Raw genomic sequence first — 24,875 nt, forward strand, 5'->3', positions numbered from 1 at the left:
ATATCGTCCTCATACATGTCGACACCACGTACCGACACACACCGCAAACTCACAGGGAATGCTCTAATGAAGACAGGACCCACTAGCCCTTTTGGGGAGACAGAGGGAGAGTCTGCCAGCACACACCACAAAGCGCTATATATACAAGGGATATCCTTATATTAAGTGCTCCCTTATAGCTGCTTTAATATATATATATATATAGCCATTAATGTGCCCCCCCTCTCTGTTTTACCCTGTTTCTGTAGTGCAGTGCAGGGGAGAGACCTGGGAGCCGTTCTGACCAGCGGAGCTGTGACAGAAAATGGCGCCGTGTGCTGAGGAGATAGGCCCCGCCCCTTTTTCGGCGGGTTCTTCTCCCGCTATTTTTCCAGTCAGGCAGGGGTTAAATATCTCCATATAGCCCCTATGGGCTATATGTGAGGTATTTTTAGCCTTGTATAAGGTTTATATTTGCCTCTCAGAGCGCCCCCCCCCAGCGCTCTGCACCCTCAGTGACTGCCCAGTGAAGTGTGCTGAGAGGAAAATGGCGCACAGCTGCAGTGCTGTGCGCTACCTTATGAAGACTGAGGAGTCTTCAGCCGCCGGTTTCCGGACCTCTTCACGCTTCAGCATCTGCAAGGGGGTCGGCGGCGCGGCTCCGGGACCGGACTCCACGGCTGGGCCTGTGTTCGATCCCTCTGGAGCTAATGGTGTCCAGTAGCCAAGCAGCAAATCCACTCTGCATGCAGGTGAGTTTACTACTTTCCCCCTAAGTCCCACGTTGCAGTGATCCTGTTGCCAGCAGGACTCACTGTAAAGAAAAAAACCTAAACTAAACTTTCTCTAAGCAGCTCTTTAGGAGAGCCACCTAGATTGCACCCTTCTCGTTCGGGCACAAAATCTAACTGGAGTCTGGAGGAGGGTCATAGGGGGAGGAGCCAGTGCACACCACCTGACCTAGTAAAGCTTTACTTTTTTGTGCCCTGTCTCCTGCGGAGCCGCTATCCCCCCATGGTCCTTTCAGGAACCCCAGCATCCACTTAGGACGATAGAGAAAAAGAGATAGTATACTACTAATATTATATATACTGGTGGTCAGGTCACTGGTCACTAGTCACACTGGCAGTGGCACTCCTGCAGCAAAAGTGTGCACTGTTTAATTTTAATATAATATTATGTACTCCTGGCTCCTGCTATAACCTATAACTGGCACTGCAGTGCTCCCCAGTCTCCCCCACAATTATAAGCTGTGTGAGCTGAGCACAGTCAGATATATATATACATTGATGCAGCACACTGGGCTGAGCAGTGCACACAGATATGGTATGTGACTGAGTCACTGTGTGTATCGTTTTTTTCAGGCAGAGAACGGATATATTAAATAAAACAAACAACTGCACTGTCTGGTGGTCACTGTGGTCGTCAGTCACTAAACTCTGCACTCTCTTCTACAGTATCACAGCCTCAGGTCAATCTCTCTCTCTCTCTCTCAACCCTAATCTAAATGGAGAGGACGCCAGCCACGTCCTCTCCCTATCAATCTCAATGCACGTGTGAAAATGGCGGCGACGCGCGGCTCCTTATATAGAATCCGAGTCTCGCGAGAATCCGACAGCGTCATGATGACGTTCGGGCGCGCTCGGGTTAACCGAGCAAGGCGGGAGGATCCGAGTCTGCTCGGACCCGTGAAAAAAACATGAAGTTCGTGCGGGTTCGGATTCAGAGAAACCGAACCCGCTCATCTCTAATATATATATCTATATATATATAGATATATATACATATATATATACATATCTATATATATCTATATATATCCATATATATATATATATATCCATATATATATATCCATATATATATATATATATATATATATCTAGATAGATAGATAGATAGATAGATAGATAGATAGATAGATTGAAGTGCAACAGAATTTGCTGTGCTATATAAGAAACTGTTAATAAATAAATATTTATAAACATATAGAAATATGTATAACTCGTCTTTTCTCCCCCACACATGCCACAGTCTGTGTCGCCCTCTCTCCTTTCCACACACCCACAGTCTGTCTCTCCCCAATGACTCCATGCTGCATTCTCAGCTCCCCCACCCTATCCCAAAGCCCTGTATCCCCTCACCAATCCACTCTTGAGAGACTTACCTGCGCTGCGCTTCCCAGTATCCAGACCCGAACACTGCACAGCAGGTACCATGCGGCCCTCACACCTCACCAGAAGAGGCCGGCCTGGGGCACAGGAATCCTGGCCAGCGGAGCTGCTGCCATGTCACATAACTGCCTGCAACAGAACTGGACCTGAAAGAGCGGGTACACACTTGCACCGCACAGTCACTGTGTTTGGGAAGCTCTTGTCACTCTGCAGCTGCGCCCACACCGCCTATAACTCACTGCCCTATTTGGATAAGATGGCTAACATCCTTGTATGGCACTAAGTGGTGTATCCGTGGGTCACCTCTGGTCTATGGGGCCTGGTACAGGTGTCCCCTTTGACGCCCCTTGTCGGCGGCCCTGTACCCAGAAGCAATTGCTTCCAGTGTATTTACAGTGTAAGAATGTACAAGAATGAAACATCTCATATAAGTGTTATGTGCCAGTGACCAATTTTTGGGTAATGTGCTTTACTAAAATAAGGCACAAAAAGGTTGTGTGACACTAGCCTAGACAAAGAATGAAACAATTCTACAATGAGTACTATTATCATATGCCATGCAGGAGCAGTTCAATCTTTTCATTTAAATTGCTCTGATGCAATTAGGGAGCAATGTTTGCCGTTAAATACGTTTTTGGTTGGCTTAAATCACTACTTACATACCATCTAAACAACTAGGTTAGTCATTAGACCTGCAAATCCAGCATTAACATATAACACGTGACATATACAGCTGCAACTTACAGCTTACTGGTCGGGAGAGGATGATCATGTAAGGTTTCTTCATACTGTTCTTCATGAAACACTGGGGTATAGAAAGGGTTTTTCTTTATCTCTTCGGAGAGGTCTTCAGCTTTTAGAAGCATGTTTTGCATGAATTCTGTTGCAGCAATGTCTAGAGACATAAATAAAATAAGTTACAATGAAACATACTTGCAGTCACTTGCTCATATCATGTACAAGTCATACTTTACTCCTGCAGTTCCATCCAAAACCATGCAGACCAGGCTTCCTTAAGCCAATACTTGCCGCCTCTTCTCCACCCTCAACTTTCTCCTTTGCTCACCCATTTACTCCCTTAACCTCTACCCACTCTCCCCCTTTCTGTCACCATCTACACTTCCAAGGTTGACACTATCGTCACAGACAACTCCTCCATCCAATCTTCTGAATTATGCTCTTACCTTGGCCATCTCTTCTTTCCATCCTTAGAAACATAGAATTTGACGGCAGATAAGAACCACTTGGCCCATCTAGTCTGCCCCTTTTTTTTTTACCATATTTTTATCTAAAACCTTATTTGATCCTTATTTATTTTTAAGGATATCCTTATGTCTATCCCAGGGGTGGGGAACCTCCGGCCCGCGGGCCGTATACGGCCCGCGAAGCCGTTTGGTCCGGCCCACCAGCTTGTGTCAGTGAGACATGCTGCCGCTCAGTCCGGCGGCAGCGTGTCTCAGCTGTCAGAACAGGGAGACAGGGAGGAGAGCGCGGCTGTCGGGTGGGAGCGGCAGCGTGTAGTACTTCAAACCAGCCGCCGGTCCGTGAGCCAATCAGAGCTCGCGGACCGGCAGCCAATCAGGAGCCGCGGCTGCCGGTCCGTGAGCTCTGATTGGCTCTCAAACCGGCGGCTGGTTTCAAGTCCTACACGCCGCCGCCCAACATATCCGCGCTCTCCTCTGTGCCCCGCCGAAAGGAGCACGGTAAGAAGCACGGAGGGGAGGAGGGAGGGCATCTGTATACCTGGCACTGTGGGGACATCTGTATACCTAGCACTGTGAGGGGCATTTGTATACCTGGCACTGTGGGGGCATCTGTATACCTGACACTGTGGGGGCATCTGTATACCTGGCACTGTGGGGACATCTGTATACCTGGCACTGTGAGGGGCATTTGTATACCTGGCACTGTGGGGGCATCTGTATACCTGGCACTGTGAGGGGCATTTGTATACCTGGCACTGTGGGGGCATCTGTATACCTGGCACTGTGGGGGGCATTTGAATACCTGGCACTGTGGGGGGCATTTGTATACCTGGCACTGTGGGGGCATCTGTATAACTGGCACTGTGAGGGGCATTTGTATACCTGGCACTGTGAGGGGCATTTGTATACCTGGCACTGTGGGGGCATCTGTATACCTGGCACTGTGGGGACATCTGTATACCTGGCACTGTGAGGGGCATTTGTATACCTGGCACTGTGGGGGCATCTGTATACCTGGCACTGTGGGGGGCATTTGTATACCTGGCACTGTGGGGGCATCTGTATACCTGGCACTGTGGGGGCAATTGTGGATCTGGCACCGCACTATTGGGGGCATATGTGTAGCACGTCCCATTTTAACTGGCCACACCCATTTTTTGGCGCGAGTACCTCTAAGGGGCAGACCTACTGGGGGGCAGGGTAATTTTTTAAGTTGAGAATTTTTGTATGGCCCCCGAAGGATTCTATAAATATCCAAATGGCCCTCGGTAGAAAAAAGGTTCCCCACCCCTGGTCTATCCCATGCATTTTTAAATTGCTCTACTGTCAAAGCCTCCACCACCTCTGATGAGAGGCTATTCCACTTGTCCACGACCATTTCTATGAATGAAACATCTCAATTTTTCCTCAAATTTCCCCTGAACCTACCTCCCTCCAGTCTCAGTGAAAATCCTTGTGTACTATTGCTTCTCTTCATTTAAAGAATGTTTCTCTCCTGGTAGGGAGGACAATCCTGGGATCAGAATCGGTGGGTTCCCTGGATTTAGGCCCAAAAACGGCCGTGATTCAATCTCAGGATTGGAAGCTCCAATCTCGGGAATTAAGGGATCAGCATTGAGCATCCTCAGTATGCTCATATGCTGCCTGGCTCCCTCCTCTGGCTCCACGGCGCAGCGTGACGTGCAGTCATAGGTCACGCTGCACCATCACCTGCCGCTGACCAAAAACCGATACCCGGGATTAAAAGAATGGCCCGGGATTGGCCTCCCTACCTCCATGACTTTGTTAAAACCCTTGATATATTTGAAAGTTTCTATCATGTCCCCCCTTTCCCTTCTCTGCTCCAAACTATACATATTGAGATTTCTTAGTCTTTCTGGGTATGTATTGTGATGTAGGCCATGTACCATTTTAGTTTCCCTTCTTTGTACAGTCTCTAATGTATTAATATCGTTTTAAAAATATAGCCTCTAGAATTCAACACAGTATTCAAGAAGAGGCCGTACCAATGACCTATACAGTGGCATTATTACTTCTTTCTTTCTACTGCTGATTCCTCTTCCAATGCAGCCAAGCATCTGACTAGCCTTCCTCATTGCTTTGTTACATTGCTTACCTGCCTTTAAGTCACCTGAAATAGTGACTCCTAGATCCCTTTCCTCCTCACTAGTTTCCAGTATAGTGCCATTAATACTATATTTAGCCTTTGGATTTTTGAGACCAAAGTGCATGATTTTGCATTTTCTGACATTAAACTATAATTGCCGCAGTCTTGACCATTCCTCTAGTCTACCTAAATCCTCAATCATTTGTTTTACCCCTCCTGGTGTGTCTACCCTGTTGCGTACCTTTGTGTACTTTCCCTTTAATTCCATTTGCAATGTCACCAATAAAGATACAGTATTAAGCACTGGTCCAAGTACAGATCCCTGCGGTACTCCACTGGTAACATTTCCCTCCTGTGAACGCACTCCATTTATTATTATTCTTTATTTATATGGCGCCACAAGGGTTCTGCAGCACCCAATTACAGAGTACATAAACAAATATTCAAAACAGGAAAACAGCAACTTACAGTTGATGACAGTATAGGACAAGTACAGGGTAAATAAACATAGCTACATCAGCAGATGACACTGGAATAAGTATCAGGTGGCAGAAGACTGCTGGATTTGGTGCAGTTGAAGATTATTACAGTAAGAAAAAGGAAAAGCACATGAGGCAAGAGGGCCCTGCTCGTGAGAGCTTACATTCTAAAATAAGAATTTACTTACCGATAATTCTATTTCTCGTAGTCCGTAGTGGATGCTGGGGACTCCGTAAGGACCATGGGGAATAGCGGCTCCGCAGGAGACTGGGCACAAAAGTAAAGCTGTAGAACAACCTGGTGTGCACTGGCTCCTCCCCCTATGACCCTCCTCCAAGCCTCAGTTAGGATACTGTGCCCGGACGAGCGTACACAATAAGGAAGGATTTTGAATCCCGGGTAAGACTCATACCAGCCACACCAATCACACCGTATAACTCGTGATCTAAACCCAGTTAACAGCATGATAACAGAGGAGCCTCTAGAAAAGATGGCTCACTACAGCAATAACCCGATTTTTTGGTAACAATAACTATGTACCAGTATTGCAGACAATCCGCACTTGGGATGGGCGCCCAGCATCCACTACGGACTACGAGAAATAGAATTATCGGTAAGTAAATTCTTATTTTCTCTAACGTCCTAAGTGGATGCTGGGGACTCCGTAAGGACCATGGGGATTATACCAAAGCTCCCAAACGGGCGGGAGAGTGCGGATGACTCTGCAGCACCAAATGAGAGAACTCCAGGTCCTCCTCAGCCAGGGTATCAATTTTGTAGAATTTTACAAACGTATTTGCTCCTGACCAAGTAGCTGCTCGGCAAAGTTGTAAAGCCGAGACCCCTCGGGCAGCCGCCCAAGATGAGCCCACCTTCCTTGTGGAGTGGGCATTTACAGATTTTTGGCTGTGGCAGGCCTGCCACAGAATGTGCAAGCTGAATTGTACTACAAATCCAACGAGCAATAGTCTGCTTAGAAGCAGGAGCACCCAGCTTGTTGGGTGCATACAGGATAAACAGCGAGTCAGATTTTCTGACTCCAGCCGTCCTGGAAACATATATTTTCAGGGCCCTGACAACGTCTAGCAACTTGGAGTCCTCCAAGTCCCTAGTAGCCGCAGGCACCACAATAGGTTGGTTCAGGTGAAACGCTGAAACCACCTTAGGGAGAAACTGAGGACGAGTCCTCAATTCCGCCCTGTCCGAATGGAAAATCAGATAAGGGCTTTTACAGGATAAAGCCGCCAATTCTGACACGCGCCTGGCCCAGGCCAGGGCCAACAGCATGACCACTTTCCATGTGAGATATTTTAACTCCACAGATTTAAGTGGTTCAAACCAATGTGACTTTTGGAACCCAAAAACTACATTGAGATCCCAAAGTGCCACTGGAGGCACAAAAGGAGGCTGTATATGCAGTACCCCTTTTACAAACGTCTGAACTTCAGGGACTGAAGCTAGTTCTTTTTGGAAGAAAATTGACAGGGCCGAAATTTGAACCTTAATGGACCCCAATTTCAGGCCCATAGACACTCCTGTTTGCAGGAAATGTAGGAATCGACCCAGTTGAATTTCCTCCGTCGGGCCTTACTGGCCTCGCACCACGCAACATATTTTCGCCAAATGCGGTGATAATGTTTTGCGGTTACATCCTTCCTGGCTTTGATCAGGATAGGGATGACTTCATCCGGAATGCCTTTTTTCCTTCAGGATCCGGCGTTCAACCGCCATGCCGTCAAACGCAGCCGCGGTAAGTCTTGGAACAGACAGGGTCCTTGCTGGAGCAGGTCCCTTCTTAGAGGTAGAGGCCACGGATCCTCCGTGAGCATCTCTTGAAGTTCCGGTTACCAAGTCCTTCTTGGCCAATCCGGAGCCACGAATATAGTGCTTACTCCTCTCCATCTTATCAATCTCAGTACCTTGGGTATGAGAGGCAGAGGAGGGAACACATACACTGACTGGTACACCCACGGTGTTACCAGAGCGTCTACAGCTATTGCCTGAGGGTCCCTTGACCTGGCGCAATACCTGTCGAGTTTTTCCCAACGGTTTATAATCATGTGGAAGACTTCTGGGTGAAGTCTCCACTCTCCCGGGTGGAGGTCGTGTCTGCTGAGGAAGTCTGCTTCCCAGTTGTCCACTCCCGGAATGAATACTGCTGACAGTGCTATCACATGATTTTCCGCCCAGCGAAGAATCCTTGCAGCTTCTGCCATTGCCCTCCTGCTTCTTGTGCCACCCTGTCTGTTTACGTGGGTGACTGCCGTGATGTTGTCCGACAGGATCAACACCGGCTGACCTTGAAGCAGAGGTCTTGCTAAGCTTAGAGCATTGTAAATGGCCCTTAGCTTCAGGATATTTATGTGAAGTGATGTCTCCAGGCTTGACCATAAGCCCTGGAAATTCCTTCCCTGTGTGACTGCTCCCCAGCCTCGCAGGCTGGCATCCGTGGTCACCAGGACCCAGTCCTGAATGCCGAATCTGCGGCCCTCTAGAAGATGAGCACTCTGCAACCACCACAGGAGGGACACCCTTGTCCTTGGTGACAGGGTTATCCGCTGATGCATCTGAAGATGCGACCCGGACCATTTGTCCAGCAGGTCCCACTGGAAAGTTCTTGCGTGGAATCTGCCGAATGGGATTGCTTCGTAGGAAGCCACCATTTTACCCAGAACCCTTGTGCATTGATGCACTGAGAGTTGGCTCGGTTTTAGGAGGTTCCTGACTAGCTCGGATAACTCCCTGGCTTTCTCCTCCGGGAGAAACACCTTTTTCTGGACTGTGTCCAGGATCATCCCTAGGAACAGAAGACGAGTCGTCGGAACCAGCTGCGATTTTGGAATATTGAGAATCCAATCGTGCTGCCGCAACACTACCTGAGATAGTGCTACACCGACCTCCAACTGTTCCCTGGATCTTACCCTTATCAGGGAATCGTCCAAGTAAGGGATAACTAAAATTCCCTTCCTTCGAAGGAATATCATCATTTCGGCCATTACCTAGGTAAAGACCCGGGGTGCCGTGGACCATCCATACGGCAGCGTCTGAACTGATAGTGACAGTTCTGTACCATAAACCTGAGGTACCCCTGGTGAGAAGGGTAAATTGGGACATGAAGGTAAGCATCCTTGATGTCCCGAGACATCATGTAGTCCCCTTCTTCCAGGTTCGCAATCACTGCTCTGAGTGACTCAATCTTGAATTTGAACCTCTGTATGTAAGTGTTCAAAGATTTTAGATTTAGAATCGGTCTCACCGAGCCGTCCGGCTTCGGTACCACAACAGTGTGGAATAATACCCCGTTCCCTGTTGCAGGAGGGGTACCTTGATTATCACCTGCTGGGAATACAGCTTGTGAATGGCTTCCAAAACTGTCTCCCTGTCAGAAGGAGACATCGCTAAAGCCGACTTTAGGAAACGGCGAGGGGGAGACGTCTCGAATTCCAATTTGTACCCCTGAGATATCACCTGAAGGATCCAGGGGTCTACTTGCGAGTGATCCCACTGCGCGCTGAAATTCATTGAGACGGGCCCCCCACCGTGCCTGATTCTGCTTGTAAAGCCCCAGCGTCATACTGAGGGCTTGGCAGAGGCGGGAGAGGGTTTCTGTTCCTGGGAACTGGCTGATTTCTGCAGCCTTTTTCCTCTCCCTCTGTCACGGGGCAGAAATGAGGAACCTTTTGCCCGCTTGTCCACGAAAAGACTGCGCCTGATAATACGGCGTCTTCTCATGTTGAGAGGCGACCTGGGGTACAAACGTGGATTTCCCAGCTGTTGCCGTGGCCACCAGGTCTGAAAGACCGACCCCAAATAACTCCTCCCCTTAATAAGGCAATACTTCCAAATGCCGTTTGGAATCCGCATCACCTGACCACTGTCGTGTCCATAACCCTCTACTGGTAGAAATGGACAACGCACTTAGACTTGATGCCAGTCGGCAAATATTCCGCTGTGCATCACGCATATATAGAAATGCATCTTTCAAATGCTCTATAGGCAATAATATACTGTCCCTATCTAGGGTATCAATATTTTCAGTCAGGGAATCCGACCACACCAACCCAGCACTGCACATCCAGGCTGAGGCGATTGCTGGTCGCAGTATAACACCAGTATGTGTGTAAATACATTTTAGGATACCCTCCTGCTTCTATCAGCAGGATCCTTAAGGGCGGCCATCTCAGGAGAGGGTAGAGCCCTTGTTCTTACAAGCGTGTGAGCGCTTTATCCACCCTAGGGGGTGTTTCCCAACGCACCCTAACCTCTGGCGGGAAAGGATATAATGCCAATAACATTTTAGAAATTATCAGTTGTTATCGGGGGAAACCCACGCATCATCACACACCTCATTTAATTTCTCAGATTCAGTAAAACTACAGGTAGTTTTTCCTCACCGAACATAATACCCCTTTTTGGTGGTACTCGTATTATCAGAAATGTGTAAAACATTTTTCATTGCCTCAATCATGTAACGTGTGGCCCTACTGGAAGTCACATTTGTCTCTTCACCGTCGACACTGGAGTCAGTATCCGTGTCGGCGTCTATATCTGCCATCTGAGGTAACGGGCGCTTTAGAGCCCCTGACGGCCTATGAGACGTCTGGACAGGCACAAGCTGAGTAGCCGGCTGTCTCATGTCAACCACTGTCTTTTATACAGAGCTGACACTGTCACGTAATTCCTTCCAACAGTTCATCCACTCAGGTGTCGACCCCCTAGGGGGTGACATCACTATTACAGGCAATCTGCTCCGTCTCCACATCATTTTTCTCCTCATACATGTCGACACCAACGTACCGACACACAGCACACACACAGGGAATGCTCTGATAGAGGACAGGACCCCACTAGCCCTTTGGGGAGACAGAGGGAGAGTTTGCCAGCACACACCAGAGCGCTATATATATACAGGGATAACCTTATATAAGTGTTTTTCCCCTTATAGCTGCTGTATTGTTAATACTGCGCCTAATTAGTGCCCCCCTCTCTTTTTTAACCCTTTCTGTAGTGTAGTGACTGCAGGGGAGAGCCAGGGGAGCTTCCCTCCAACTGAGCTGTGAGGAAAAATGGCGCCAGTGTGCTGAGGAGATAGGCTCCGCCCCTTTTTCGCGGACTTTTCTCCTGCTTTTTTATGGATTCTGGCAGGGGTTAAAATTCATCCATATAGCCCTGGGGGCTATATGTGATGTATTTTCGCCAGCCAAGGTGTTTTTATTGCTGCTCAGGGCGCCCCCCCCCCAGCGCCCTGCACCCTCAGTGACCGAAGTGTGAAGTGTGCTGAGGAGCAATGGCGCACAGCTGCAGTGCTGTGCGCTACCTTGGTGAAGACAGGACGTCTTCTGCCGCCGATTTTCCGGACCTCTTCTGTCTTCTGGCTCTGTAAGGGGGCCGGCGGCGCGGCTCTGGGACCCATCCATGGCTGGGCCTGTGATCGTCCCTCTGGAGCTAATGTCCAGTAGCCTAAGAAGCCCAATCCACTCTGCACGCAGGTGAGTTCGCTTCTTCTCCCCTTAGTCCCTCGATGCAGTGAGCCTGTTGCCAGCAGGTCTCACTGAAAATAAAAAACCTAAAACTAAACTTTTCACTAAGCAGCTCAGGAGAGCCACCTAGTGTGCACCCTTCTCGTTCGGGCACAAAATCTTAACTGAGGCTTGGAGGAGGGTCATAGGGGGAGGAGCCAGTGCACACCAGGTAGTTCTAAAGCTTTACTTTTGTGCCCAGTCTCCTGCGGAGCCGCTATTCCCCATGGTCCTTACGGAGTCCCCAGCATCCACTTAGGACGTTAGAGAAAGGGGAGGGGTAGACAGACAGGGGTGACACAGATGGGGTACATAGAGCGTGGAACAGAGGGTTAAGATGAGATTTGGCTGGGTTTGGTGAAGAAGTGCCCATTAGAGAAAAATTTTGCTTCTGCAATCAGGTCTGAATTAGGCCCTGCATCTAGGGCTGCCATCAGAAATTGTGGGGCCCGGCTTTGCTAAAATAGACAGAGCCTCTCCCTCCCAAAAATAAAAATTATGATGCACTGCTCCACCCCTATGTGATGTCATACATTGTAATGTTACATATAGGTGGAGTGTTGCAGACCTGCACGAATGGTTAACAGATCTGATGTGCAAGGAAGGCTTGTTTTAAAAGTCCTCCTTGCACATCAGCCTGCTGTTGATCTCACAGACTGGTGCAGCTCTACAGGCATTGGCAGTAGGAGCCAGGGGAGGGCCCCCCTCTGTGTAAGGGCCCGGGACACCAGACCCCACAGTCCCCACCTGATGGCTGCCCTGCCTGAATCCACTCCACAGAAACTGCCCTCACCAACATCACCAATGTCCTTCGCAGTGCTAAAGCCAAAGGTCACCCTGTCTACCACCATTGACACTGTCGATCACTCTTCTTCTTCAGACCTTACATTCCATTGTCTGTGAGTATGTCCTCTCATTTCTTACCTCACTAACCATTCCCTTTCTATCTGTACCTCTGAATCTACCCTTTCCCTATTCTTCTATCTGTTTGTGTCATTCTAAGTTCTGTCCTACTCCCTTTTACATCTCTTCCCTGCAGGGACGTGCGGTGAGCTAAATCGCTCAGGAGGCACTGCCTAGCACCAGAGCCAGATTTACATGCAATATATGATCCAGAACGTATATCTGTGCATTATACACAGGTGCAGCAGTATAAACTCGTGGAAATTTGGTGAGTTTTGATCAGAGATGTGCGGAAAAGTTAGCCAGGTGAGGAACTGCCTCACCTGCCATAGACTTTTTACTCCAGAATTTTGGCTATAAAAATTATTAGAATAATGCAAAGAAGATATTTCAAACATATTCTTTGTATTTTTTCAATACTTTATACAGTAAAAACTCTGGCACAAACGTTAGTATGACAGGAAAGGCTCTGCCTCACCTCACCGCACGTCACTGCTTCCCTGGTAAATCTCATCAGCGGCTTCAGTTCCAATACCACATGACACTCAAATGTACCTCTCCTCCCCTGATCTCTCTTATCCATTCTCTCTTGTTTCTTTTCCTGCTTCTCTGCCATGCCATATTGTCCTAGATGTCCCAGCGCTTTATCAAACTAAATATGACCTAACTTCCCCCTTCCAGGGTGCCCTCATCTTTTCCAATCTCTCCTCCTGCTACTTCGACATCTGCAACATCTCTAGGATGTTTCTTACCCTAGGTCCTTTCTCATAGCTGATGCCACCAAGACTCTCATCCACGCACTTATTATCTCCCTCCTCAACTACTGTAACCTTGTCCTTTATTGCCTCCCTTGTGCCATCCTTTCCCCCTTTTGATCTACTCTGAATGCAGATCCTCATTTAGTTTTCTGCTCTCTCATCGTTAGTACTGTCATGGACTATTAAACATTGCACAATATATTATTTGTCAGCACTTACCATTTTTTCAGGATATATGCAACAAAAAGTGCTTCATTAAAGCAGAGGGTATTATTAAGCATTGTAATAATCATCAAAAGACTACAAATGTATTACCTTACTTATAACTAGTGTAACAAAGGGACCAGTGTCGGACTGGGGCATGCAGGGCCCACCGGGGGGAATGCAATGGTAGGGGCCCATGTTAGGGGTGTGGCCAGTCTGCAGAGGGGGTGTGGCCAGCCACCTCATTGGTTTGACTAACCATTAGAGAGTGCAACGTCTGGGCCCCTTCATAACTATATACAGTATATTACGCTGCTGCATGCATGATAATGTTCCAGATTAATAACAGCTTAATAACAGCAATGCACTGTAGAAAATACACCATAGTCCAGTATAAGGTAACATATGTATAATGTATAATTCAAGTGCACTGTCTGGAACCTGATTCTTAGAGCAGGAGGTGGGCCCCCCCAGGCAGTGGGGCCCACCGGTGTTTTCCCCTGTACCCCTGTGGGCCAGTCCAAGCCTGAAAGGGACCGTCCACCAGACAAGATGCTGACACAGTTGTATAGGGAAAGTAGTCTGTTTACTTCCACAGCACAGCAAACAGATCTTTATCACGGCAAGTTTACTGGGTACCTTAACCACGCACCGGTTCACAAACAGCATGTATACAAATCTCAAGTTGCGTGCCTTTAACACACTGGCACGCCCTCTATCACCTAGCCACTATCCTGTAGCTGAACACTGCATACTGCTACAAAGGCAATCGGCAGACAGGCGCCTTAAATATGGCAGTCCTGCTCCTCTCTGGTATCATTAGTTGTCTTTGAGATGGGGTGAGGGCGGGAGGGGCGGGCGGGCGTAGTAAAATGAGTCAGCCTGACTTATTTTACACAATCAGCTGTGGGCACAGGGAGCCAGAGACAGTGGAGGAGAGGTGCGCCCCTGCACAGCAGGAGCCCGGCGGCAGCCGACTCCACTGTCTCCGTGAGTTCCGTCTCTGCACACACATACCATATTTGTTTTCCTTTGTTGTTTTTTTAAGGGGGAGGGGCACCAAACTCCAAGTTACCTCCGGGCCACTGGGATGAACTTACGCCCCTGCTGTATGTTATTCATAGATACATCAGATTACATTGTATTGTTATTATGATATGTCAAGTTACACTGTTACTTGTATATTGTTTATATGGTGCTGTGTAAACATTGTGGCGCCTTTAAAAATATAAAATGATAATAGCTTTTGGCAAATATAATATTACATGGAACTGGATAGTACTTTCTTAATGCTATGATAAACTCCTAAACAGTTACTAAACATAATGTGTTCTCAAACACATATTCATTTTGTGCCACAGATATGGAGCAAGACGCATGGCGCATCTTAAAATTCTGTGCCATGGGTAGCGATCCCCGGAGCATCTTCATCTTTTAATCTTGCATTCAAAGTGGCTTATACAGTAGTGCCCTTGTTATTTAGGTTTAGTATTTTTGTTGCAATAGAACTGACATAAAGCCGCAGATTAAGCACAATGCTGAGTGGCAAGATGCATGGAGCAGCTCACTCATATCGGACCTCAGTCTTTTGCCTTTTTTACCCAGTTAACATCCGAGTTACACACAGCAGCTGCATCTAATGCCAGCGCCAGTGTCTAGGGTAGTTGTGTATTGTACTTCATCACAATAGGAATGCAAATAATGTAATACACATATTTGGTACAAAAGTGTGTAGCGGATGAATAGCTCAGCTTCGTTGCAAAGCTTGTGGTGCGACAAATAGGATATAGGATAGAGATAAGCAGAGACGTTTGTGTAAGTTATAGTTATACCAATGGTCATTTAACTGTGTTTATTAATGAAGGCTAAATTTCCCAAATATTTAGAGACACACATTTTATTGTTGGATGTACAAAACTATGTTCATAACAGAATCTAGGTATGTGGTTATTCGTAGGAATGGAGTAATTGACAATATAAATTGACAGTACGCATAAAAAAGTAAGACAATAAAATATATGCTAATATAAAACTAGTAGTAAATGGAGGGAAAGAGCTCCTAAAAACAGCTCTTTATAAGGCCGTATCAAATTGCTTTAAAAAGATGATAATAAACAAACAAAATAGACATGGAAAGCATCTAATGTTACTGAACACAAATTACCAAAAAAATAAATAGAAAAATGAAATCCAAGATAAAAGAGGGAATGTAAATCCACAGTAGTTTTAGGGAGACTGCTGCCGGCCGTGATAAATGTTTTATTCATATTTTTTTATATATTTATATATATATATAGCAAATCTACATCAACTACTGTAAATGTAGAGAAAGGAAGGAAATGGGATCAACATACAGTATCAGCCTCAATTCATACACAAATGCTGCACGATGCCCTGTGATATTCTATACCTATAAACATTCAAATACAGTGAAATATACACTTGACAGTATCTCTTTATAAATGAAGTATAGTGGCAAAGATACTGAATGGAAGGTTATTTGTTTAAAGGATACAAGGGAAAAAAACACAATAATGGAAGATTCTCTACTGAATCCCAGGAGAAAATGGTTAGGATGTGGGTAGATGAGTCTGATGCACTGAACTGCACATGGCAGCTTCTCTAAGAACACAATAATATGTTGCATTAATTACTGCAATCAGCAGCCAATAAATTGAACTCCGCAGGATCACACCATGAAAATCTGATGGGACATTTTTAGGGTTCTCTGCCATTTATACTAGCTTTGCCTCGAGAACTCTGGTTTGTGTCGCATTCTTTAAATTGTTTTTTGCTAATGCTTTTCCGTATCAGTCGTAAAACAAGGAATGTTACAGTTGTTACCAGTTGTCATATTATTACGAAATATGACACTAAAGTACTTTGAATTAACACATACAAATCCTTTGACCAACCTGAAGGTTTATCCCCATTGCAGTTGAGAATATTGGGATTTGCTTGATGAACCAAAAGAATTTTTACAAGATTTGTCTGTAAGGAGACAATATAACAATGTGTGAATTATTAAACCTTACAATCATAAGTTATATTTAAGTCTATAAGGAATCAAACCATGAATTATTACTGTATTGAATCATGAAGTATTGATAAAACATGCTATGTAACGATACCGTATGACCCAGGAGAATTAGGGAATCCTGGGACATGTAGTTCCACAACCACTGAAGAGCAGCAGATTGGCTATTTTACTGTTAAGGGGGGTACACACCTAGAGATGTGTGCTGAGCGATCTGTCACAGACCGCTCAGCACAAATCTCTCCCCCTGCTCAGCACGATGTGTGCTGAGCGAGGGGGACGGACGGGGGGCCGCTCACTTCCCACAGCGCTGAAGTGAGCAACCTGCTAGATAGAGCCTGCGTGCAGGCTCAATCTTGCACCGGCGATAGCGATGTGCTGGGCCGTGCATCGCTATCGCTGGGGGGTACACACATGAAAGATCCGTGCTTAACTTCTAAGCAATCTAGTCAGATTGCTTAGATTTTAAGCACGGATCTCTCCGTGTGTACCCCCCTTTAGCTTAGCACATTGCAAATGTATTGGAAATGTACCCCATCAATAAATCTTAAGACTGTAAGTATGTATCATATACTGCTGTTAAAAGATGGGTTTCCGTTCAAGAGAATTGTTTTAATTTAAAAAAAGACAATGCGTTATCACTAGCAAATACAGATGGGCATAGGCGCCAATTCCGTGGGTGCTCCCGGGCCTGAGCACCCACGGATACTCAGAAGCACCCACGGAACCAGCCGTTCTGCCCCAGTTGCCGCTAGCCGCCACAACCCCCACAGTGCATTGAGACATGCTGGGGGCTGCGGATTTCCGTATCCGTACAGTGCAGTGTAAAAAAAAAAACCCACCAAAAATGGCTACCGCCGAGGATCAGACAGACGCTTGAGGTTTCCTCGGCGGCGGGCATTTTAAGTTTTGTTTTTTTAAATAAACTGCACTGTACAGAACACCGCAGTAATGGGCATAAAGGTGTGTGGCATATTGCATAATGGGCATTACGAAGTGTGGCATAATGTGTAACAGGCATTATGGTGTGTGGCATAATGTGTAATAGGCATTACGGTTTGTGGCATAATGTGTAATGGGCATTATGGTCTGTTGCATAATGTTTAATGGGCATTAGTCAGTGCCGCGGCCGCCCGCTCATTCCCGTTGCCACCGCCCGCTGAGCACCCACCAGCAAAAACATAAATCGGCACCTATGCAGATGGGTATGTTTACTATCTATCAGTGGGGCAGATATATTAAGCCTGGAGAAGTGATAAAACAGTGATAAAGATGTGATAAGTGGAAGGTGATAATGCACCAGCCAATCAGCTCTTAACTGTCATTTTTCAAACTCTTAATGACTGGCTGGTGCGTTATCACCTTTTTATCACTGCTTTATCAGTTTTCCAGGCTTAATACATCTGCCCCCCTGTTTGATAATCAATGTATGTAACGCAACGTATATCTCAAATTTGCATGTGAATAATCACATATATAGTTTTTACTCATGCTATTAAGGGGATCAGTATGATTTACCTACAATCAAAATCCCAACAGTCAAAATACAGTCAACAACTGACCGATGGTCTAAATACCGACATGGTCAAAATACCAACATTTAAAATGTCGTCACGGTCAAAATACAGACATTTAAAATGTCAACAGATCAAAAAGTTGATACAAGTTTTTCAGAAAATATAGGGCGTATATGTCGACATAGGTCGACATGGATACCGTATAAGTGTACCGCGTGTGCTCGCCATGCTTCAGGCACGGTGCCTCGCTGCGCTCGGCACACTATTATGTTCATCCTCTGCATCTACTTGGATGATAAAGTATCAACAACTCAGTTTCAATGAAAAAATAATAAAAAACTCATGTTTAGTTTTTGACCTGTCGACATTTTAAGTATAGGTATTTTGACCGTATCGTCATTTTTAATGTCAGTATTTTGACCATGCCGGTATTTTGACCTTGACGATATTTTGACCATCGGTCAATGGTTGTCGGTATTCTGACCGCTGGGATTTTGATTGTAGGTAAATTGACTGCATCCCTTCTTTTTCTATAGCATCGCCATATTGCTCTATAGCAGCTCTGTATAAAGCTCCGACCTGCAAACAGGTTGGGGAATTCACTTGTGAATGTGCTAGATGGACCATTAGGTACATGTGCACGGAGAGTACAGTTTACAATTTTTGCACTTTTATTACATTTCAGAAATGCAGCAATTTCATGTGGACAAATGTCATGTTACCTGTCCATACTTTGCAGCCAAATGAAGTGGGGACCAGTACTGGTTATCTACAGCATCCGGGTCAGCGTTGTGCTCTAACAGCTGGCAAGCAACTTCCTTAAAGCCACATGCACAGGCAATGTGAAGCTGCAGATAATACAAATATAACAGAATAAAAAAAGATTTTATATATATATATATATAATATATATATATATATATATATATAAATAAAACAGCACTATAGGTAACTAAAAACAAAACAGGAATGTGTGGTTTGAAATAAAAAATATTCAAATGTTAATCATATATGCATAAAATCTAAATATAATTAAGCATATGGTTCAATAGAATAAAAATTTCATATAATGTGTAAATACATGGATGACAGCAGCTCCAAATTGGTATAACGCTTTGAGATTTGTGGCTCTAGAATAATGCACCCAAAATTAGTGAAACCAGGTGGCGCAACCTTATCACAACAAGATTTAAATGGTCAAAGAAAGGCTTACACAATAAATATGATAGAATGGTTCCAGCTCCAGATTGATTAACAATGGGCTAAAAAAATAATGAGAAAATTTAACACATAGTGTATTCCGCTTGAATGAAAGTGTGATTTTATTACTCAATGGTCCCACTCACATAATATAGCTGGTAAATTTGCATGTAGTAGGCAAAATCTCATTCTGGCTGGTTTTACTTCTTAAATGTGTTACGATACCATTCCCATACGGAGCCAAAGTCCCGGTTACTGAAGGTGTCCCAAAACTGCCGAGTATGTCCTCCGGATCCTCCGTCAATGCCGCACAGATAGGTCCCACAGGCTTAAGCGCTTTCGGATCGTTTATCCTTCTTTAGAAGCGTCACGTTATTTTTTTAGCCCATTGTTAATCAATCTGGAGCTGGAACCATTATATCATATTTATTGTGTAAGCCTTTCTTTGACCATTTAAATCTTGTTGTGATAAGGTTGCGCCACCTGGTTTCACTAATTTTGGGTGCATGATTCTTTATTAAAACCACGGTGAAGGTTTTTTGTGTGACCAAGGGCTGCCACCTATTTATAAGCGCAATAAGGATCGTCTATTTTGGCTCTAGAATAAACATTGATGTTCTTAATTATGAGGCACCAATAAGTGTCTTCAGTCCAGGTTCACCAGTTATTGTAGTATTAAATTACTAGCCAGCTGTATATTGGTCCATACAGTCCTTAGCAAGAGTTCTTCACAATCCCAACTGTATAAACATACAGTGCCTGGAGCATCATATATGTGTATTATTAAACTTCTCATAAATTTCCTGTAATATGTACTGACTTAAACAAACAAGCAGAGATAACCCCACAATCAGCACACTGTATCGGCCCGGATGTACTGCTGTCCGAGTTGGCTGGAGGTGTGGGTTGCCTTGTAAATGATTGCCCATTTACAAAAACCACAAAATTCGACCAGCATACCGCACGTTGGGCAAACACGGACTTCATTACATCCCGCCCCTTATATCATAAAATGAACAATTAAATGTGTCTAGAACAAACGTAAGAAAAAATATGCAAAATGAATGTATAATAGGAGAATACAGAGTATACAGTAGATGACATTACAAAATATGAAACACCATTTCCAGCATATGATGCAGAAAACTACACACAGGATTCTCTTGTTATAACTAGTCTAGCCAAGATTAGATATGCAAATATTTAATGGGAAAGTTTGTAATCAAAGCTATGCCTTTACCCTTGATCTTTTTTGTTTAAAGTCTCTACTAATTAATGACACTTGCAGTACACACATATCAGATAAAATTAGTTACTTATATATCACATAATGATAGTTTTGCAATTTATTTGTTTTCAATACTTTAAAAATGGACCCGCAAAAATCTTCAATCCAGCTCTCACAACTACCGAGAATGAACTAGCAATGTAGTAAGCTAACCGTAGTGTCGCGAGTATGCAGTACCAAGTTATACAATCACAGTGTGGACACTCAGAACGGGGGCAGTGTCAGGTCAAAGCCGTAATCACAACATGTTAATAATGAGATTTAAAGCATTTTAACAGCGTCAGGTTAAAAACTTTATAGTTACATGATGGTAAAGCATCATGTTTGAAGCTCTAGAGTTGACATTATTAAAAGGATTTAAATTGCATTATTAACAGATTGTCACTAAAGCTACTGTATGACCTGACACTGTATCCGTACTGAGTATCGACCTTTTGATTGTCAAACACTCATACCAAACCCGTATTGTGACATTGAAAAATGCAGGTGATTATTAAATAAGCAGTTATAGAAAAAAAGCATACCTATTGCTATGATGGGGGAAATTAATAATAAATAGCAACTTTCGAACTTTGATCAACCAGGAAATGGAATGCGCACAACCTAAAGCATGGTCAATGGAAAAGATTTTGGTGTAGAATCATTCACCTTTACTACTACTACCACACATGTAAGCCAGTGCTTCTCAACTTTTACTTTCACCTATGAACACTATGGCAGCAAGGGTGGGGGGATAACCCTTCTCCCCTGCCCATTTTCACTGGCCAGTGTATTGCAGCGCAGCAGCACATATGTCTGCAGCCCCGTAAAAGGGCGCCACTATTGATTGGCACACTAGATGTTCAATGCAGCAGAACTACTCCCTTGGCACTAAGGGAATACACATAGTGTCTTTCCCCCCACAGTGCAAGATCCATGAGCTGGGGCAGGCGGCAGGTACGGCTCATACCACCCCCAGGCTGTCCCGCCCTGTGTGGCCAAACTGGCCGCACACCGCACCTTCTGGCCCTGTATCTCCGGTGTTCAGGTTATTTGCTTCTCTTGCCTCTATCCTCCAAGATCTCTATGGAGACTTAACATAATTTATTGAACAATGAAAAGTTTTGCTTTTCGTCACTGGGTAACATCATCTTTTGATGGGATTATTCTGTACCAGACATTGAGGGAACTGTGAATTTAAAAAAAAGTAAGATATGTCATAATTCTTACTTCCAGAATTAATAATCATTGATTCAGAATTGCACAAAAGTTGGCTGCATCTGCAACCACATTTCTAGATTGGAAATAAATCTGGATCTTCACCTGTATTAAGAGATGGCCTCATCTAAACATCCACACAGCCCCCATCCATCCACTTGTGAAAGTAGCTGACATCACTATCAACATGTATTTTCACCAGTAAGAGATCCGTCAAAGGGTCTAAATTAGACCTGATCATAGCAGCAAATTTGTTAGCAGTTGGGCAAAACCATGTGCACTGCAGGGGGGCAGATATAACATTTGCAGAGAGAGTTAGATTTGGGCGGGTTATTTTGTTTCTGTGCAGGGTAAATACTGGCTGCTTTTTTTTACACTGCAATTTAAATTTCAGTTTGAACACACCCCACCCAAATCTAACTCTCTCTGCACATGTTATATCTGCCCACCCTGCAGTGCACATGGTTTTGCCCAACTGCTAACAAATTTGCTGCTATGATCAAGTCTGAATTAGGCTCAAAATCCAGATGGATCTCTGTGTATGTTCCCCAGGGTTGGACTGGTCCACAGATGTACAGGGGAAATCCCTGGGGGCCCCCATCCCCTCCTCTAGGTGTCAGTAACTTGTCGGTGCAGGATCATCCTTGGTTTGTTTATATGGAAACTACATCAAGATTAGCCCTCCTACCAATTAAAGTGGGTGGTCCTGACACACCCCGTCCCCTCCTTTATAAATGGGCCCTGTTCTTTGCACATCCTCTCTAATGGTTGGCAAATTCCCTCAGGGATGGCTGGCCACACTCCTTAAGCTTGGTCCTCAATGACTGCTATCTCTGGTGGGCCCTCAGTCTGACACTGATGCTCTCCTCTGAAAAGCCTGCAATTCCGCCTACATTGCCAAGACACGCTGTCAGAAAACTTTTGCTATCCTCCCAATTGCACCCACATGGCTGCAAGAGGGGATATGTTTGAGATGCGTACAATTCTGATTAGCCCAAAGATTCTGTACTTGTAAATGCTACAGTACCTACCTAGTGTGCGCAGTATGAAATATCTCAAGATCCGTCTGAATAATGAACCTGCGCGCAACTCTGAATTCATAAATGTGCATTTCAATATTCGTCACTCTTAAATTAAGTATACAGAGGCTGTAATGTTGACAATGATAAGGTTAAAGTGAATAGCAGAAGACATTAGCAGATGCAAATGTGAGAAACACGCTTTTTATCACTTTGTTATAAATAAACCTTTTCTTTTCATCCACAGTCTGCTTATACAGAAAGAACACATGCGTATCTGACATATGATACCAATAACAGCTGCCACAGGTCCTGTTTGGAAAAGCAAAACTGTAGGTAGTAACAAATCTGCATATATAAAAGCTCTGGCCTAATCATGATAAATACCTTACAGTGTGGTTAGATCAGTGTACACAGGTCATCCCTATTTTCTCACAGTTTGATAACATGTCGGAGCTGAATTATTTTACACATTCTCTGCTTAAGATGTAACAATGTGTTTAAAATCAGGTTAATTAATTTTTAAGTTTCAGAATCCAAACGTCACTGCACAGAAATACTTACAAGAGTAACACCATCATCATTTTTCTCATTAACGCTTCCCCTGGCAGCTAGCAGCTGCTTCACATCAGCCAACATCACCGCTGCTCTCTGGGTCCTTATCTGTCGCAGGGAGGTCAGGTCAACACCTATGGAGGCGAACAAGATTGTGTGACTTTTACAGAAGAAGGTGGCAATAACCCAGTCAAAATTGCTAATTAAACGATGTTGCAGGTTACTAAATATTTTACTGTGCTCTAGTACTGGTCACCCTTTTGAATGCCCAAAGAATTGGATCTACAAGTATTTTAGCAAAACACACAAAGAGCCTAATTGCACAGATCTAGTCCATAGAGTACATGACCGAGTCATCACATTGCAATATAAATTTAACTGCACCACCACCAGGCTATTAACTTCATACCAGTGGCAAACGCAGGATTTCTAGAGGGGGGTTTCCAAATGTAATCCACAGTCTACCACTCTGCAGAACATGGAATACAGTATTAATATGTAACACTATAGATGGTCTATAGTATAGACTGAATCAAACATTTAAATATTATAAATAAGATAAGTGGTCATGAAAAGGTTAAAACATACTATAATAAATATGCAAACACAATGGAACCAGTAGTGCACTTTCTAAGCACACATTCTCCCACCTCATGATAAGGCTCCTGTCTCTCCTTCCTGGTAGCTACTCTCTGGTCCAATGCACTGATTGAGTGCTCAGATCCACACACAACAAACTTGATAGAAGAAGCTGCTACACTGGGCATATGTAGCAGCTCTGCTCTGTCTATTAACTTGCATGATGTGGCAGCAGCACTAGTAATCGTATTATATACCATTGTTATTGTCAAAATTTGAGCCACTTGCCAAGAGAAGGAGGTTTCCGGGCAACCAGAAAGCCCCCCTGCGTTTGCCTATGCATACACCTCATAAACCCATAAGGGGGGTACTCGCGGAGCGATCGCTGCTTAAAATCTAAGCAATCTGACTAGATTGCTAAGATTTTAAGCAGCGATCACTCCATGTGTACCCCTCACAGCAATAGCAATGCGCAGCCCCGCGCATTACTATCGCTGGTGCTAGATTGGCCTGCATGCACGCTGGGTGAAATGAGCGGCTTCCCCGTACGCTCAGCACACATTGCGCTTTTATGAGCGGGGGGAGAGATGTGTGCTGAGCGACCCTTTAGAGGTTATCTATCTTGACAATTTAAACCTGATTTAATCAAATCAGATTTTTATCACATAGAATGGGGTCATAGACCGATGACCAGCAGAGAGGGGTCCCACGACATTATCTTCATTTGCCGGGGTCCCACGACATTATCTTCATTTGCCATTTATAGTTTGCTACAAACTCATCATAATTACACCTGAATGACCCATTTTTATGTAGCACATATCACCTGCTGGTAGAATCACATGTCTACAAAGCACAATATGAAATAATTAAAAAGGTCAAACAAATGAACCTGAGGATACAGAAATAAGATCAATTTTAAAACAGATGGCATATAAAACTGGATTTACCAGAAGTCATCTTAACATCTTAATGTTTTTCCTATTCTTATATAAAAATTTATAACACATTCATTTCAGTATGTAGTTCAGACTAGTAATGGAAACTTGCTTTACTAATAAAATAAATCATATTTTCCTTTAATTACTAAATTACAACATATATCGCCACAATCTACTAAAAAGCCAGTGATACTCTGCTGCGACTAATGTGTA

General features: G+C 44.6%; 1 protein-coding gene across 7 annotated transcripts in view; it reads right to left on the reverse strand.

The window, feature by feature from the left end:
* The window catches only part of MYO16 (myosin XVI), a 1,104,874-nt gene that overhangs the window by 828,060 nt on the left and 251,939 nt on the right, over window positions 1-24,875 (reverse strand). For all 7 annotated transcript variants that reach the window (XM_063953181.1, XM_063953183.1, XM_063953182.1 and 4 more), the window contains 4 exons: window positions 23,152-23,276; window positions 18,606-18,731; window positions 16,245-16,320; window positions 2,898-3,048 (listed from right to left, as the gene is read on the reverse strand). In XM_063953181.1, the coding sequence (XP_063809251.1) occupies window positions 2,898-3,048; window positions 16,245-16,320; window positions 18,606-18,731; window positions 23,152-23,276 (478 nt within the window). The remainder of the gene's footprint in view (window positions 1-2,897; window positions 3,049-16,244; window positions 16,321-18,605; window positions 18,732-23,151; window positions 23,277-24,875) is intronic.

Source organism: Pseudophryne corroboree, chromosome 2 (assembly GCF_028390025.1).
Source record: "Pseudophryne corroboree isolate aPseCor3 chromosome 2, aPseCor3.hap2, whole genome shotgun sequence".
Taxonomy (NCBI): Eukaryota; Metazoa; Chordata; class Amphibia; order Anura; family Myobatrachidae; genus Pseudophryne; species Pseudophryne corroboree.